This window comes from Crocuta crocuta, unplaced genomic scaffold (assembly GCF_008692635.1).
Source record: "Crocuta crocuta isolate KB4526 unplaced genomic scaffold, BGI_CrCroc_1.0 scaffold107, whole genome shotgun sequence".
Lineage (NCBI taxonomy): Eukaryota > Metazoa > Chordata > Mammalia > Carnivora > Hyaenidae > Crocuta > Crocuta crocuta.
The window spans coordinates 1561006-1577254 of NW_027531877.1; the positions used below are offsets into that span (position 1 = coordinate 1561006).

The 16249-nt window shown below is 42.4% G+C and overlaps 1 protein-coding gene across 5 annotated transcripts in view; it reads right to left on the reverse strand.

The window, feature by feature from the left end:
- PPP2R2B (protein phosphatase 2 regulatory subunit Bbeta) overlaps positions 1-16249 on the reverse strand; it is a 453296-nt gene that overhangs the window by 412374 nt on the left and 24673 nt on the right. Inside the window, exon 1 of one of the 5 annotated variants that reach the window (XM_077772954.1) lies at positions 10293-10542. The exons of 3 other annotated variants lie outside the window; for them this stretch is intronic. In XM_077772954.1, the coding sequence (XP_077629080.1) occupies positions 10293-10366 (74 nt within the window). In that variant the 5' untranslated portion in view covers positions 10367-10542. Of the gene's footprint in view, positions 1-10292; positions 10543-16249 lie in introns of those variants that run through there. One more of the 5 variants, XM_077772960.1, reaches the window with a different exon arrangement.

Here is a 16249-nt window from a genome sequence, read left to right on the forward strand (position 1 = left end):
TAGACCGTGTTAGGTAGGCAGGGCTCAAACACACAGTTTCAAACTAGACCATGTTAGGTAGGCAGGGCTCAAACACACAGTTTCATGACAGCCAATACCATGTCTTTTTGGTTAATATGCTACCTGTTGAGCTCCTGTAGGGTTTTACATTTGGGGCTTCTACCCACATGCTTAGATAAGATATTCTATCATCTCGGTTATAGGACCATGAATAAAATGAATTAATAATTAAGGTAGAACATGGCTTCCTAATCTTTGCTCATGAAACTGACTTTTGGACAAGTCTCCCCTGAGAGGGTGACCTTGTTGTTTATACATGAATATACACAGCTGAGAATATGCACCATTCTATCTAGAGGCTTTGATGGAGCAGCTATTTCGTGCTGAATAAACACGATATGAAAACATCTTTAATGGCTTTGTCCTAACACCGCCTTTCTCTTCCTTCTAAACACCATGCTTTCCAAGTGCTATGTCTGGGAAAGCACTCTTACTCTGTTTTTCAATGCCTGGCATGTTTACTGCCACTTCAAAACAGAGCTTTGTGTGTTCCTGCCATTGCTCATGGAGAAGAAAAATTTTTTGTCTGGATGTCAAGACAATGGACAGGTTTCTGCACTCTATGCAGACTAAAAACACACCTTGAGGAATTTGGGGCATACAGGTGGCATCTACACGTCTACCAAAATGCCAAGATAGAGACTGCCTACGGCAGCCCATACCTTAAGATGTATCCACCCATCTCGCAGCCCTTTTAGTCTGACAGCAGTCAGAAGAATATGCTCATGTTGCAAATACGGACTGTTTTTTTGCCCCAAAATTTATACCCTTCAATAATTTCCAGTGTTCTGCAGATTAAGTCTGTGATTGATAATCACAGAGGCATGCAAGACCCACCACTCTAGAGCCTCATTCTCCACTATTCTCTTGCTGGGTCTCTCCTGTCACATCAGCCATCCTTCAGAACCTCACATTCACCATAACCCTCTGGTAACAGTGCCTTGCACACATGCTCTCCTTTGCCTGGATGATTCCCTCTCATTCTGCCTAGGAAAGTCTCACTTATCCTTCGGATCTCAGCTCAAGGGACACTTCTTCAGGGAAGATGTCCTCCTCTTCCTGGGCATTACAAAGCACTATCAGACCTTCCCTCATATGTCCTCACCACTAGAGCATTTGTCACCATTTATAGTAACTTGACTCATTAGTCTTGCATCCAGGCAGGAACCATATTTAGGTTCACCACTGGTGAACCCATTGCCTCGCCAATATCTGACATGAGATAGAGATGCTCTTTATGGGTTTATTTATAATTTTTGAATAAATAATTTCTCTTGCAAGGAGGTTCACTGACTAATCAATTTGCTCCTAAAACTTCTAGGTAAGGGACATTCCCATGTATGAATAAAAGGATCCAGAGCAGCCTTTCATGCCTACCTTTGAAGTCACCCATTTATTTGTCTCTTGTTTGCTTTTCCTGCTAACTGTGCTTTTGTAGATAGTTGGGAAGATAAAGGCTTTGGCCATCTCAGCCCATCTTTTCTCCCAGCTCCATCTGCCAGGGAAGAAACAATGACTCAGAAAACTAATGGGCCAGTCTCTCTAACGATGGTGATGATTTCACTGCTGGTGATTTTTCTATTAGATTTATAAAATTGAGTCAAAATGAAGGAATTGCCTTGGGGCACAAGTACCAAAGACAAACAATGAATTTGGAAACACAAATCAGAATAGTGCTAGCCAGCGTGTGTTACAAGCAAGCAGCAAAGGTGATAAAGGTTGAAAGAACTGAAAAATGCAAAACTGAACTTTTTTTTTTTTTTTTAATTTCTAGGAGAGAAAGAGAGAGAGACAGCGTGAGCAGGGGAGGGTCAGAGAGAGAGGGAGACACAGACTCTGAAATAGGCTCCAGGCTCCGAGCTGGCAGTCAGCACAGAGCCGGACACGGGGCTCGAACCCACAAACCGCGAGATCATGACCTAAGCGAAAGTCGGACGCTTAACCGACTAAGCCACCCAGGCGCACCTGAACTTTTTGTTTTTTTTTTTTATGGGAACACAATGGTCTGGGAGAAACCCAGGACGTGGCATCAGACTAGCATGGTGTCACCACTGGTATGACCTGGACAAAAATACTGTCACAGTAAGTACAGGGGCCGTCTATTAAGTGACTATTAGACACATTTCACTCAACATCTTTTATCCTTACAATAGATGTGAAAAGGAAACATGATTACTTACATTTCACTGTTGAGAAAACACTCAGAGGATAAATATCTTCAGTCATATTTGGAACTCTGGTGTAACTGATTCCAAAGTCAAAAAGTCTTTCCCAACTAGACAGTTCACCTTACCAGTCCTCTTCTGGGTCTTCAACTGTAAAATGTGACTACTGCCACACACGATTATTGTGATACTTATCTGCATGGGATAATAATGCATGGAGAGTGCCTCCCTTCCAGTGGGCTTTTATCAAACATTATTTTCTATCCTCGACATTTCTTATCAGCTGCTAAATTCCTTATGGATTTTATTAGGAAGTCCTAAAACTCAGTTACTACTCCCAGCTTCTGATTTAATGTGGGAACCTCAAGAGGGGGACATACTTCACAAAGCACTATCACTTAATCTCATGCCAACATTGCTGGGTTTTATTATATTCCCACTTGACTCCGAGGCAGAGCAGGATTAGACAATTTATCAAGGGACATCAATGTCATGAAAGGACCAGAATGTAGGAGTCTCTGGACTGCTGGCCTAGGATTCTTTCCATCACCACATCTCATCAAAGTACTCAGCAATAGGGTGTTTTCTGAGGTCTCTAATAATACAGATCATATTCATAATAACGACAGTACTTATTGAGCTCTTAATATGCACTGTGTACCACACAACATACTTTGTATGAATTATCATGTTTACTCACCGAAGCAACTGTTCGACGATATGTGCATAATTTTTATCCCCCTTTATGTAGATGACAAAAGTAAAGGGCAAGAAACTGAATGATTTTCTCTATATTAAGTAGATGTTTTAGCTGGTTCCTGCATATAAAAGCCTGAAGCAAATTCATAGCTACCATGAAGTAGACAAATGCTCAGTAGAGGTCCATTGAATGTAGAAGTGAATAACACTGACCTTGAATCTTTCCGGCACAGCCACTTATCTGCCAGACATCAGACATCTTGACCAAAAGCAACCTCTTCTCAACTGCAGGATCTTACTCTATCATTTCAAAGGGATCCACAACAGATCAATCTCTTTCTCCCAGAGCTCTTCCCTTGACTATATTCCTCAGTCCTAAGTACCGTTTATCACAGACTTGGGTTCCCAGCTCTGAATGTTCAAGATTCAACTGAGGAGCTTTGAAAACTAGGATTCCTGGGGCTGCCTTCCAGGAAGTCTGATTCGATAGGTAGACATGGGGGAGACAGCCCTGTTCATTTGCCACAGTTAGTCCTCATGCACAGTGAGGGTTAAAATCTACCATAAGAGTTGTGCATCATGCCTTTCTCTCCCCTACCATACTGTGGTTTCTTAAAATAAGGATGAGTCCTTTACATTGTTTGAGTTCCCATGTGCTGAGAACAATGCCTAAAATATGGTATTTATGCATCATATTACAAAATGCTGTATATTATGAGGCAGATAAGAGCCTGGGCTCCAGAGTCAAACTGTCCAAGTGCAAACTCAGATCTACCATATATCAGCCACATGGCTTCAGGTGAGTTACTATACCATCCTGTATGGTATACAGCCTTGCTACCTCATCTATAAAATGAGGACAGTTAAGAGTACTTATGCCATGATGTTCTCGTGAGATTTATGTGAGGTAGTGACTATCTATCAAGTATTTAGCACAGAGTCTGGCAGATACAAGGCCACTGCCAATGCTAGCTATGTAGGCAGGCAAAAACAATTCAATCAGCATGAACTATTAAGGCCCTTATGTGACTGTTGCTGTGGTAAGTGCCGTGAGGAATATGGAAGAAACACTATTAAGTCTCATTCACTGACTACTGAAAGGCATTATGCTAGATGTGTTATAAAATTACAAGTGTTTTCTCCTTTATAACAGTACTCTGATATGTTATTGTTGGAGAAGGAAATATACGAGTCAAGTAACTGAATGTTACAGAGCAAGTAATTATGATCGTGAGATTAGAACTCAGGTTTATCTGGTTTCAGAGGCCATTCTTCCTACTTTATTACTAAGAGTTCATATAAGCATTTATTCATACATTCATTCATTCAATCAACAAGTATCTATTACACGTTTAGTAGGTGCTAAAAGGTGTTCTAGGTGTTGGGGATACAGGAGTGAGCCTCTGCTCTCATGCAGCTTACATTCTACAGAGCACAAAGAAGGGCCACAAATAAGTAAGTGGGTGTATAACATGTCCAGTAAAGCTAAGTCCTGTGGATAAAAATAAAGCAGAGTAAAGGTAACTGGGAGTGTGTGTGTGGATATGGGTATAAGTGTGAGTGTGAAAGAAAGAAAGAGAGACACAGAGAGATGGAGGCAACAGAAGGAGAGAGACATAGAGAAGCAGAGAGAGAGGGAGAGAGGAGGAGGAGGAGGAGGAAAAGAGATTTTAGACAGGAAGGCCAAGAAAGGGCTCTCTGGTGAAGAAACATTTGAGTGATGGATGTGACAAAACATGAATGGATTCTGGATATTTTTAGGAGGTTGCGCCCAGAGGATTCACCGTAGAATGAGAAGAAGGATAGGAAACAATGACAGAAATGAAGAATGACTCCAAGGTTTCTGGCTGAAGTAACTAGGAGACTGGAGTCCTTGTTCACTGAGCTGGAGAAGAAGCTGGACACAAAGGTTTATCTCAAGGGGAACGAGGGGTTGGGTGTTGAGAGCTGTAGAGTATCTCGGCGGAAATGCTGGGCGGGTACTGAGTAGGTAGTTGGATATACAGGTCTGCATTTGGGGGGAGAGGGAGGAGCTGGGGATTCAGGTTGGAGAGATGATGTCTAACACCCTGGGCTGGATGTGGCCACCTAGGAGCAAGCACATATTAAGGAGACGCCTGCGCCCTGGGCTTGCGGGTTCATGGTTCAGGAGGATGAGAAGGACTAGCCATGGTGGGAGAAGGAAACAGACACAAAGTGTGGACCTTGAGGCCAAGGAAGCAGTGACCATGTGTGCCGATGCAGCTTGCCAGCTGAGGCAGAGGACCCTGGTCAGTGAGGGGGCCCCGGGGGACTCTCACAGGAGCAACCTGGCGACTGTGTATGGATGACTCTTTCAAGGTATTTTTCTGCCAAGAGGAGCAGGGAACAGCAGTAGCTGGAGGCAGAAAGGGGACCTCAAGAGGAGAATTTAAAGTCAAGTGATTGACAGCACTCTGGCGGACCACACCAATGATCCTGTTTAGAGGAAAGACTTAAAGGCTTGGTGATGACAGGCAGAGAGGGGCCAAGTGCAGCAGTGAAGGGCTTGCATCGGGGTCAGGGATGGGATCCAGCTCCTAAGGAGAGGGCTGGCCTTGGATGAAAGCAGGGCAATACACGTATTATATATAAAAAAATGCAAAAAAAAATTTTTTTTTACTCTAAAGCCATGTCAGACAATGTAAGATTTTGTGTCAGTCCTTACAATAACCTGGTCAGGTGGCATCATATTATTTCCATGTTACAGAGAATCATGATGCACATTTGGAAAAGGCTTTAAATGTAGGTGAGAAAATGAACAGTCAGGGAAAGGTGTGGGTGGAAGTGCATTTGATGTAGGCCTGAATAGTGGGATGGTTCTACATATGTGGAAGGGACTAAGAAGAGAATTCCAAAAATAGGAAAAATAAGAATTCCATGAATGCGTAAAAAGGCACAAAAGAGAGGAACGAATCCTTTCGTAGTATGTACCTGGAAACCAGACTGCACGGGTTCTCATCCTAACCCTTGCACTTAACAGCTGTTTGATCTTAGACAAGTTACCTAACTGCTCTGTGTCTTAGTTTCCTCATTTCTAAAATAAGGATAATAACAGTATTTACCTCATCGTGTTATTTACAACACGATGAATAGAAAAATATGTACTTCCTCCCTCCTGCCCCCCGTATGTGCATGTAGACGTCTAGCAAGCCTGCTTTTGGGTGTCAATGGAAGGTATTTTGCTTCCTGTTTCCTCCTTATGAAGGAGAACTATGGCTGCATAGACAAATTCATCACCCACCCATTCAGGATTTTATTTAAGGAGAGCTTCTTGACTGCCCACTCAGAGTCAAGCTCTGTGCTAACCAGGATGCAGATACAAAAGCCAAACAGGACAGAATCCCTGTCCTCAAGCTGCTCCTGGTCACCAGGAGACAGGCTTGTACACAGACCATTTCAACGTAATCCGAAGGCTGTATTCGGAAGGAACTGGGTAATACATGAGTAAAGAGCACTGATTTCTGATTCAGAGGGCTTGGACTTGAGTCTTAGCTCCGGCTTACTAACTGTGACTCTGAACAAGGCAGGCGTGCGTGCGTTTCCTTACCTAGAGCACAGAGATAACAGTATGTAGTATGAGATCATGAGAGCAGCAAATGAGATCATACAGGCACAGCCTGAGCACACGGCCACTGATTTTTGTGGTGCTCCTCTACTTCTCCTCATTTCTACTGTCTCCAGCTCTTGTGCTTCTTGTGACTCATAACAACAAGTCTGCCTTTGGAGTTGTTAAGGAAGGTTTGCAGGTAGGCCCTGACTTAAGCTTAAGAGATGAGAGTTTTAAGAGCTAGGCAGGGATTGGCAGCATGAAAATGTGACAGAGACAACTCAGGGCAAAGAAATGCCACAGGGCAAGGCACATGACCCCATCCCCTCACGAAAAGGAAGTGCCTCGACTCATCTGTTCACCAGCCCAGAAAAGGCCCTCCCAAGTTGGGCGCCAAATTAGGTCCACTGGAAAATACCAGGCAAGGTTCCCCGTACTTCACTGGCTCTCTTATTCCTGTGGGTCTCCCCTCCCCCACTGTCCTGTCTGGAATGGTTTCATTTTGCTTGTGACTGAGATTCTGTTCCTCTAATCCTGGAATCATTTTGCTGGATGAACCCTTCCCCACAGTGGGGGAGGGAGTTATGTGCCCTTTTAATGAGGTCCACAGAGAAGGGAAGACAATCCAGTTGCCCTCTCCAAACCCTGTTCGTGCATCAGCGTTAGTTAGTTTCCCTTTTTCCCATTTGTATCTTCCAATTTCAAGTTAAAGTAGAGCATGGTCATAAAATCAGTCCCCTCAAGTAAGTCCACCAAAGGGGTGAGAGCACACGGGGGCTGCTAGGCCATAGGAAACCACTGAGAGGTTTTCAGTGCCAGCAATGTTGCTGTTTGAGGGGGTTTGAGGGAGGGAATATGATCATATTTTTAAAAAATTATTTTGACTGTAACAGGAATAACAACATCTTGGACCAAACATGTATGAATGTGTTACTACATCATGTGCTCAGATGGTGTCTGGGACACAGGAGATGCAATACAAGTGAAGGCTAATAACAATAATTATTATTATTATCATTGCTACTACTATGATTATCATCCGTGCACGGCATTCTGAATATATTTCTTTGCAGCCAACCTATAAGGTATCATCATCCATGTTTCACAAATGAGGAAACTGAGGCTCAGAGAGGTTAAATAACTACCCAACATCACCCAGTTAGCAAGAGGCAGAGCTAAAATCCAAAGCCCGTGATCTTCCTGTGTTGAGAAAACCATGTCAAGACAAGCTGGAACTTTCCCTCCAGCTCCACCCTCCAAGAAACTCAGCGATTATTGAAGCTTTTAAAGTTGTTCTCAAATTACGCTTAGGGGAATTGCTTGGGTATTTATACTTATTTGATTTTCACAGGGATATATACCAATTATTCATTCTCTGCCTCTTCAATTAAATAAAATATGAAGTTTGCAGCCCTACCATTTCCAGAACAAAGTACGGAGTGACCTAATTGCTAACGATATAAAAACACAAACTCAGACTCGTTCTCACGTATCTTTCTCCTTAGACAAACTCCAAATAAATATCACTAGTTCTGAGCTACACTGTGAAGTGTTTGAGGAAACTGTTGCTACTTAAGACATGGTAATGGGGGCGCCTGGGTGGCTTAGTCGGTTAAGCGTCCGACTTTCGCTTAGGTCATGACCTCACGGTTCGTGGGTTCGAGCCCCGCGTCGGGCTCTGTGCTGACTGCCAGCTCGGAGCCTGGAGCCTGTTTCAGTCTGTGACTCCCTCTCTCTCTGACCCTCCCCTGTTCACGCTGTCTCCCTCTCTCCTAGAAATAAATAAAACATTTAAAAAAAAAAAAAAAGACACAGTAATGAAAAAAGAAAAATTGACTATCTGAGAAAGTACATGGGACTTCAAGACAGACAGCACCAATCATGTACCAAGCTTCCTAAAGACCTTGAATGATCACAGTTAATTCTCAATATCCTGAGAATAAGTCTTTTTACTTCCATTTTACAGGTAAATTTGAGCATAGAGTAATTAAGTGACCTGGCCCTGCTTGCTTGGCATTTAACACAACCTTCCCCACCCAGCCCCAGGGCCTCACTCACCCCATTAACTTTTGCTGCATGCTATCCTCCCCACCCATCGTCTATTAGTTTTACAACAGATTGAAAGACAAATCTCCTTGTTCCCCGCCCCCTAAATCTGATGGTAGTTAGCAAATTAGAGATTGTTTTGATAGGAATAAAATGCGATTTCCATTTTGATGGAATACAATAGTTAAAACTTAGTCAAAAAAACAGTTCAAGAAAGTTCTTGGTGGTGGTTTGTATGTATTACATAGGATCTTCAGTTTGATTAATACAGAAAACAATAACTGAAGAGACCGAGTGCTTGGGTTCTCCGAGTCTAAGCTAGGAGGAGAAGACGAGGGACGAACCAAAACAGAAAAGCCATCTAGGCAGCTTCCGGCATGAGTTTAGGTCTTTCATACATGCAAAGTGGGCGGGACGTTTCTATCCACGCCACCCACCTACCTCCCCAATACATACAGAGACTTACTCTGTAAGAGGCAAGATTTCTCAATGGGTTATCTCCTTGAGCCACCAATAACATTTTTAAGGGAAATATCTAATTGAAAAAAAATCCATAAGATATCAAAGCCTATGAAAAATACCATCCTTGGTCTCCATTCAAGGGTGATCTCAAACTCCTACTTGCCTTTCCCGGGGGGTACTGCCTGAAAATCACTTCGCGGTATAACAAATACTTTTCTTGTTTTATATACACAGCCCCCAATCCCAGGTTCCTACTCTGAGGATTGGAAACAAGTGTGGGTTTTCAGAACAAGCTGCTCGGCAGCTCCATTCCAGAGAGTGTGGCTGGACTGAGCGGCGGCGGGAGCCCCTCCCCATCCCAGCCCTCTTCAGTGAGTACTGCTGGTAGGACAACCCTCAGCCCGAAAAGCAGCCAGCCAGCTAGTGGTTTTGCCTGAAACGGCTCTTTTTAAAGAATGTAGCAGATCAAAAGAACACAAACAAATCACACACAGAATATGCACAACCAGCTACTGGCTCCAGAAATGTTGATACCTGCAGTGCTTCGATGAAGGCGAATTCCCAGCACGTTGACAAGTCACACACACGTGCACACGGGAAGTACATACACACATGGACGCGTAGCACACAAGGTTAGAAGGTAGCAGAGGAGGTCCCCAAAAGGACCAGGAAGTGGGGACTGTCTGCACAAGGCTCAGCTCCCCCTCGCCAGAAGGCATTAAGTTAGGACCCCCCACAAAACTACATTTCCAGCAAGTGCTGAAAGTCAGCTGTGTCTTCCTGCTCTGCAACCCAAGTCCAGACTCCGGGCAAACCAATCCAACAACTGACACTCCACAGTCATGTGTAAACTAATTCTATTTTGCTAATTGCTTTCTTGGGCAGGCACCAAGTTATTAAACAGACAATGACAAAACAGAGAGCGTGGATAAATGTACGTGGCAGCACCTCTTGAAAATCTTCTTCCTTAACAGGAGTTCTAATTACTTGTTTGCTTGTGAAGTAGAATAAGGGAAACTGGCAAATTATTTCTTATTTTTTTTTGGACTCAGCTGTATCAGCTTTGAGATCACCTTTGCAACATTATCCTGCTTTTCAGAAAATACTTCCCTTTCCTTAGAGAAGACAGACTGATTTTAGAAGCAGATCTAAGTCTGTTAGACACAAGCTTTTGCCAGGAACGGCAGTCATCTAGTAGCTACAGAAAGCAGGATCCGGCAGAGCCTGTGGGAAGTCATACACCAGCCCACTTTTTCCCACCCACCCAGACAGTCTCCCTCTCTGGTCTGTACCTTCCGTGTGGCAGCTGGAAGACAGGATGGTATTCGGAGGTCTGAAGATGTAAGGCAGGTAACGAGAGAAGCATTTCATCTTCCAAAAAAAAAATAAAAAATAAAAATCTAAATAAAAAAACAGTCTCCTGAATCCATAAGGATTCTCTCGGCCTTTGAAACTGGCTACATCCCCAATATGTTTATGTAGGTCCTCTCCTGGATGTGCAGAGCTGGGAAGCCCGAGGAATAACTGGAGATGGGTCCCATTTTGCCATCAGCACCAGAAAGCAGTGCCTTACATTTCTGCGTGCAGCTCAAACTCAGAAGCCCCCAAGCAAGCTGGGATATAGCCTCTTCATTGGCTGCAGCTTCTCCGAGCAGGATTTGCTGAGTAAGTCAGTCCTGCCTGTAAACACACGCTGAAATGCCCTGCCTGAAACCTCTACCTTTTCCCGTGTGGTCAGTTTCTCCTCTAGCCACTGAAATCCAGCAGGATAGAGGAGCGCTGAGGATAAGTGACCATCTCTTATTTAGCTGGAAGATCAGATGAAACAAAGACAGCACAGTGTTCTGCCCTGGAGAGAGATGGCTGTTCAAAGAGCCACCCGTAATACCATGGGTCTCAGGAATATTAAAGTACAGTGCAATGAAATGGGTCTCTGTCCTTGCTTCATCTAGATTTAGTTCTATGTTTTCTTAATACGAAAGCCCAAACAATAGGACCATTTATCATTTAGGTGAAGCCAAAAGCTGGGGTGAGTAGTCGGTGACAGAGAACTAACACAGACAGATTCTGTGCTCCACTACAGCCTCCTTTTTCCTGCCAGCCCTCACACCAAGGCAGGAACCTGGTTCCGAGTTATTTGCTGTACAAATTTAAAGCCACAATACAAGAACAGAGGCTAAGCCCAAGGAAACAGACCCTGCAGTATACCCTCATGCCTCTAAAACCTAAGTTGATCTGAGAATTATACAACTTTACCAAAACACTCACTCAGATTTCACATGAAAAAGAGAGAGGATGGTGATATCAAAAGACAGAGCTAACCACCAAATAAAGTAATTTGTACTGCGGATGCGGTTTGGTTTTGACCCATGAAATAATAATGACTTTGGAAACCTTATCACTGGAAGGCAAGCACAAGATATCAGTTTGGGATTTATGAGTTCTGTGAAAGACACTATTGTATATGATAGACAAAAGGTGAATGTCCTTTCTGCTGCATTTAGAGGCATGGGGAAATGATTTAATGGTCTATAAAAGGGAACCAACACTCCTCTGAGTGGGATTTTAAAGAATAAGATTTAACATAAAGTTTAAAAATAAAATTTAATATAAAATATAAAATGTCTTGTTCCCGTTGCACTAAAGGGTATAAAATAACTAGGAATAAATTTAACCAAGGAGGTGAGAGACCTGTACTCTGAAAACTATAAGATGTTGATAAAAGAAATTGAAGACGACACAAGTGAATGAAAAGACCTAGCATGCTCATGGATTGTAAGAATTAATATGGCTAAAATGTCCATACTTACGCAGAGCAACCTACAGATTCCGTGCAATCTTTATCGAAATACCAAGAGTATTTTTCATAGAATTAGAACGGATAATCCTAAATTTTGTAGGGAACCACAAACGACCTCAAAAACCCAAAGCAATCTTGAAAAAGAACAAAGCTGGAGGCATCACCATTCCAGATTTCAAGATATACTACAAAGCTGTGGTAATCAAAACAGTATGGTACCGGCACAAAAGCAGACCTTTAGACCAACGGAATAGGATAGAGAGCCCAGAAATACATCCATACAGATGGCCAACAGACACATGAAAAGATGCTCAACACCACCAAGCATCACAGAAACGCAGATCAAAACCACAGTGAGATATCCCCTCACCCCGTCCCAATAGCTGGTATCAAAAGGACAAGAAACAACAAGTATGCGAGAGATGTAGAGAAAGAGGAACCCTTGTGTACTGTTGATAGGAAAGTAAACTGGTGCAATCGTTGTGGAAAACAGTAGGGAGGTTCCTCAAACATTAAAAATAGAAATATCATATGATTCAGTTATTCCATGACTTGGTATTTGCCTAAAGAAAACAAAAACACGAATTCGAAATAATATGCACCCCTATGTTTACCCCAGCACTATTTACAATAACAAGCATATGGAAGCACCCCAAGTGCCCCTCAAAAGATGGATGGATAGAGAAGATGTGGGAAATACATATGCGTATATACGATGGGATATTACTCAGTCACAAAAAAGAATGAGATCTTGCCATTTGTGACAACCCAGATAGAACTACAGCGTGTTACGCCAAGTGAAATAAGCCAGACAAAACAAATACCATATGATTTCACTTCTATGTTGAATCTAAAAACACAAGTGAACAAAAAACAAACAAAGTAACAGTGTTAAATACAGAGAACAAATTGATGGTTGCCAGAAAGGAAGTGGGGAGATGCCACAAATAGATATAGAGGATTAAGAGGTACAAACTTCTCGTTATAAAATAAGTAAGTCACAGAGATGAAAAGAACAGCAGAGGGCATATAGTCAATAATATTGTAATAACATTACATGATAACAGATGGTGACTATGCTTACGGTGAGCTCAAAATAATGTATAAAATTGTTGAATCAATATGTTGTACACCTGAAACTAATACAACACTGCATGCCAATTTACTTCAATTAAAAAAAGTGTGCTTTGAAATCTGGTAGAATCACTTTAATTTAATCTTTAATTGCTTCTCTTCTTTAAAAGTATACTTAGCATTGGAGAAATGTATTGGTCTGCCCAGGAAAACGAATACTTAGAGCCATAAGGTAATTATAGTTTCAGTCCAGACCATGGTATATAAATAGACTCTTCCACCAATATGTTTTCTCTCTGACTTTTGAACCACTGTGACATGACGACAAACTAGTGGCAGAGACCGGACATTTAGCCCTACAATAGCCCTATAACCGATCACTTCCTTAGACCCAGATACCTGGCAAGATTGGGCCATCCTAACATAAGGTGCTATTTAAGCAATGCCTAAATGGTCTCCATTGGTTGTATGGGTCATCTGAATCTCAGGACCCAAGAGCATATCTGGAAGTGTCTTCCTGAGAGATAAGGCACATCTGACCTCTGATCAGCAGAGTAGAAGGAGTGTGGGCTTTGAGGTCAATCGGCCCCAAATTTAAATCCATGTGCATTCACTTACCAGTTGGGTAGATTGAAACAAACTCTAACACCTGTGGGCCTTAGTTTTCTGCATCTACAAAATAGTAACAAGATTTTCCTCATGCATTCTCAGATGAAGTGTGACAATAAGCATATGAAGCACCTGGCGCAGTGTAGCCAATTGACAAATTGCTACTACTGATGTTGCTCATGCTGTCACTGTGGGCCTTCTCTGAACTTCTATGGCTAGACACCAACCGAAGAGCAGGGACAGAACAAGCGTGGTGAGGAGGGTGGTGCCACAATTAGACAGCTAAAGCTTAAGCACGACTTTGATACGGACTTACTGTATGACCTTGGGCAACCAACATCACATCTCTAGGTGTCACTACATAGCTAGTAAGGATAATAACAGAATCTCACGTGATACTATGAGGGCAAAATAGGACGGTTGATATGAAGGGGTTAGCACAGTGCCTAGCAAAATATAAATGCTTTGTTTGTTGAATTGCTTTGTCTTTAACAATAATATCAGCCCTGAATCACAGTATCTTATTGCATTTACTTACCTATCTTGTCTACACAATGAAATTGTAAACTTCCTAAGGGAAATATTAATGTCTAATTCATCTTTGTACTCTGAGTGTCTGGCACAAAGTAGGCACTTAATAACTATTACTTTAAAAAGTGGATGGATGGATGGATGGATGGATGGATGGATGGATGAATGGATGGGTAAATCAATATATATGGGAAAAATCTTTTGAAAGATGTTTGGTACTTTTTTTGTGTGGAGGTCCTTCATAGCACAAGTGAATTTGAGCCCATAAAACGGAATATGCCACTCAGGCAAAGATATCGTGGAATTCATGAAAAGGGCATGCTTCAGGGCACCTGGGTGGCTCAGTTGGTTAAGCGTCCAACTTCAGCTCAGGTCATGATCTCACTGTATGTGGGTTCGAGCCCTGTGTCAGGCCCTGTGCTGACAGCTAGCTCAGAGCCTGGAGCCTGCTTCAGATTCTGTATTTCCCTCTCTCTCTGACCCTCCCCTGCTCACGCTCGAGCGCTCTCTCTCTCTCTCTCTAAGTAAAGAAAACATTAAAAAATTTTAAATAAATTTAAAAAAAGAAAAGGCATGCTTCAACTTGGCATAATTTGATCTTAGATCAACAGTAGGCATTTAGTATATACCTTCTGAGTCAATAGCAGGCACTTAGTAAATAATTCCTGANGGAGCCTGCTTCAGATTCTGTATCTCCCTCTCTCTCTGACCCTCCCCTGCTCACGCTCGAGCGCTCTCGCTCTCTCTCTCTAAGTAAAGAAAACATTAAAAAATTTTAAATAAATTTAAAAAAAGAAAAGGCATGCTTCAACTTGGCATAATTTGATCTTAGATCAACAGTAGGCATTTAGTATATACCTTCTGAGTCAATAGCAGGCACTTAGTAAATAATTCCTGAGTGAGAAAACATTCACTGATTAGGCTGCCCATAATTATCTCCAAAGAACTAAGCAAAAAAACAAGAACAAAAATAAAAACAAAAAAATCAAAACAAAAAAACAAAACAAAAACTTGTCTTCTTCATTAAAAACAAAAGATCAGTGAGGCTGGCACCTATGTTCCGAAGTGGCTACTCCAAACCAGCCAGTACCCCTTGACCTCAATTGAAAGCATCTTTTCCAATCCCAATTAAAAAATTACTGATTTCATGCCAGCCCTGGGCACCCCACCCACCTCTATGGGCAGGGCGCAGAAAGAAGAAATGCGAAATATCCTCAATCAGATGATTATTGGCACAGTTGGTCTGTGCTGCACCATTTGAAGGGTTTCAGTGTGTTTTGTATCTTTTTTCTCTCCAATTCTCTGAAGAATTCCATTTTACAGAAGGAAAGAGAGGCTGAGAGGATATAATAAGGTATCCGGAGACAAACAGCCCCCAAGGAGATCTAGTGTTTCTGTACCAGCATCACTGGGTGATCTCTTTGATTTCAGAGCCATCAAATCTATTGATTCAGACTCTCTGAGGACAGATATGGAATGTGCATATTCAACATGCCAAGTGATTCTGACTTTAAAGTATGAGAACCTCTGGAGTGAGGTATTTCATTTCATGCTTTGGCTTGAAAGGTCAGGGTTACAGAAAGTTTTCCAGATACGCTTGTCCCAGTTCATGTGCCTCATAGCTTTGGTCCAACATTTTGTTGGCCCCCGGTTGTTTTATTAGGCATTAGTGAGGGATGCAATGATTTAGTGACTCCGGCTCTAAAGGAATGCGTTTTCCAGAAAAAAAAAACAACAACTAAGGACTAATAACCTATTACAGTGCAGTGTCATAGAGGTTATGATGGAAGGAAGGAGTCTGAAAAGATTCTTTGGGATTACAGAGCCCCCAAAAGTCAAGGTTAGATATCCAGGATTTGGCATTAGGCATTATTTACAAAAAGCTCCCATTAAAAGGCAATAATCTTACTGGGAGGCACAGCAAGTGAACAGTTAGTAGTCATTAACCCCAGAAGTGGAATTAAACTCTGATATAACGATGTCATCATAGAGACGAGCAGGGCTACCAAGAGAAGAAGGGTCTTTCTATGGAGAGGGGAGGCTCAAAGGCTTTGGCAGAGGTGTCTAGAGGGAGGACCCAAGAGCACAGAGAGATCTCTGAAAGGGAAACCAGGAGCCCAGGAAGAGGCAAAGATAAAGGTGCCCATTTTAGGCGCCATGTGAGAAGGCCCCTGGAGTGTAGCAGAACAGAGCCTAGAGAAAAGAAATTCCCCAGATGAGTTCCAAACATCAGCC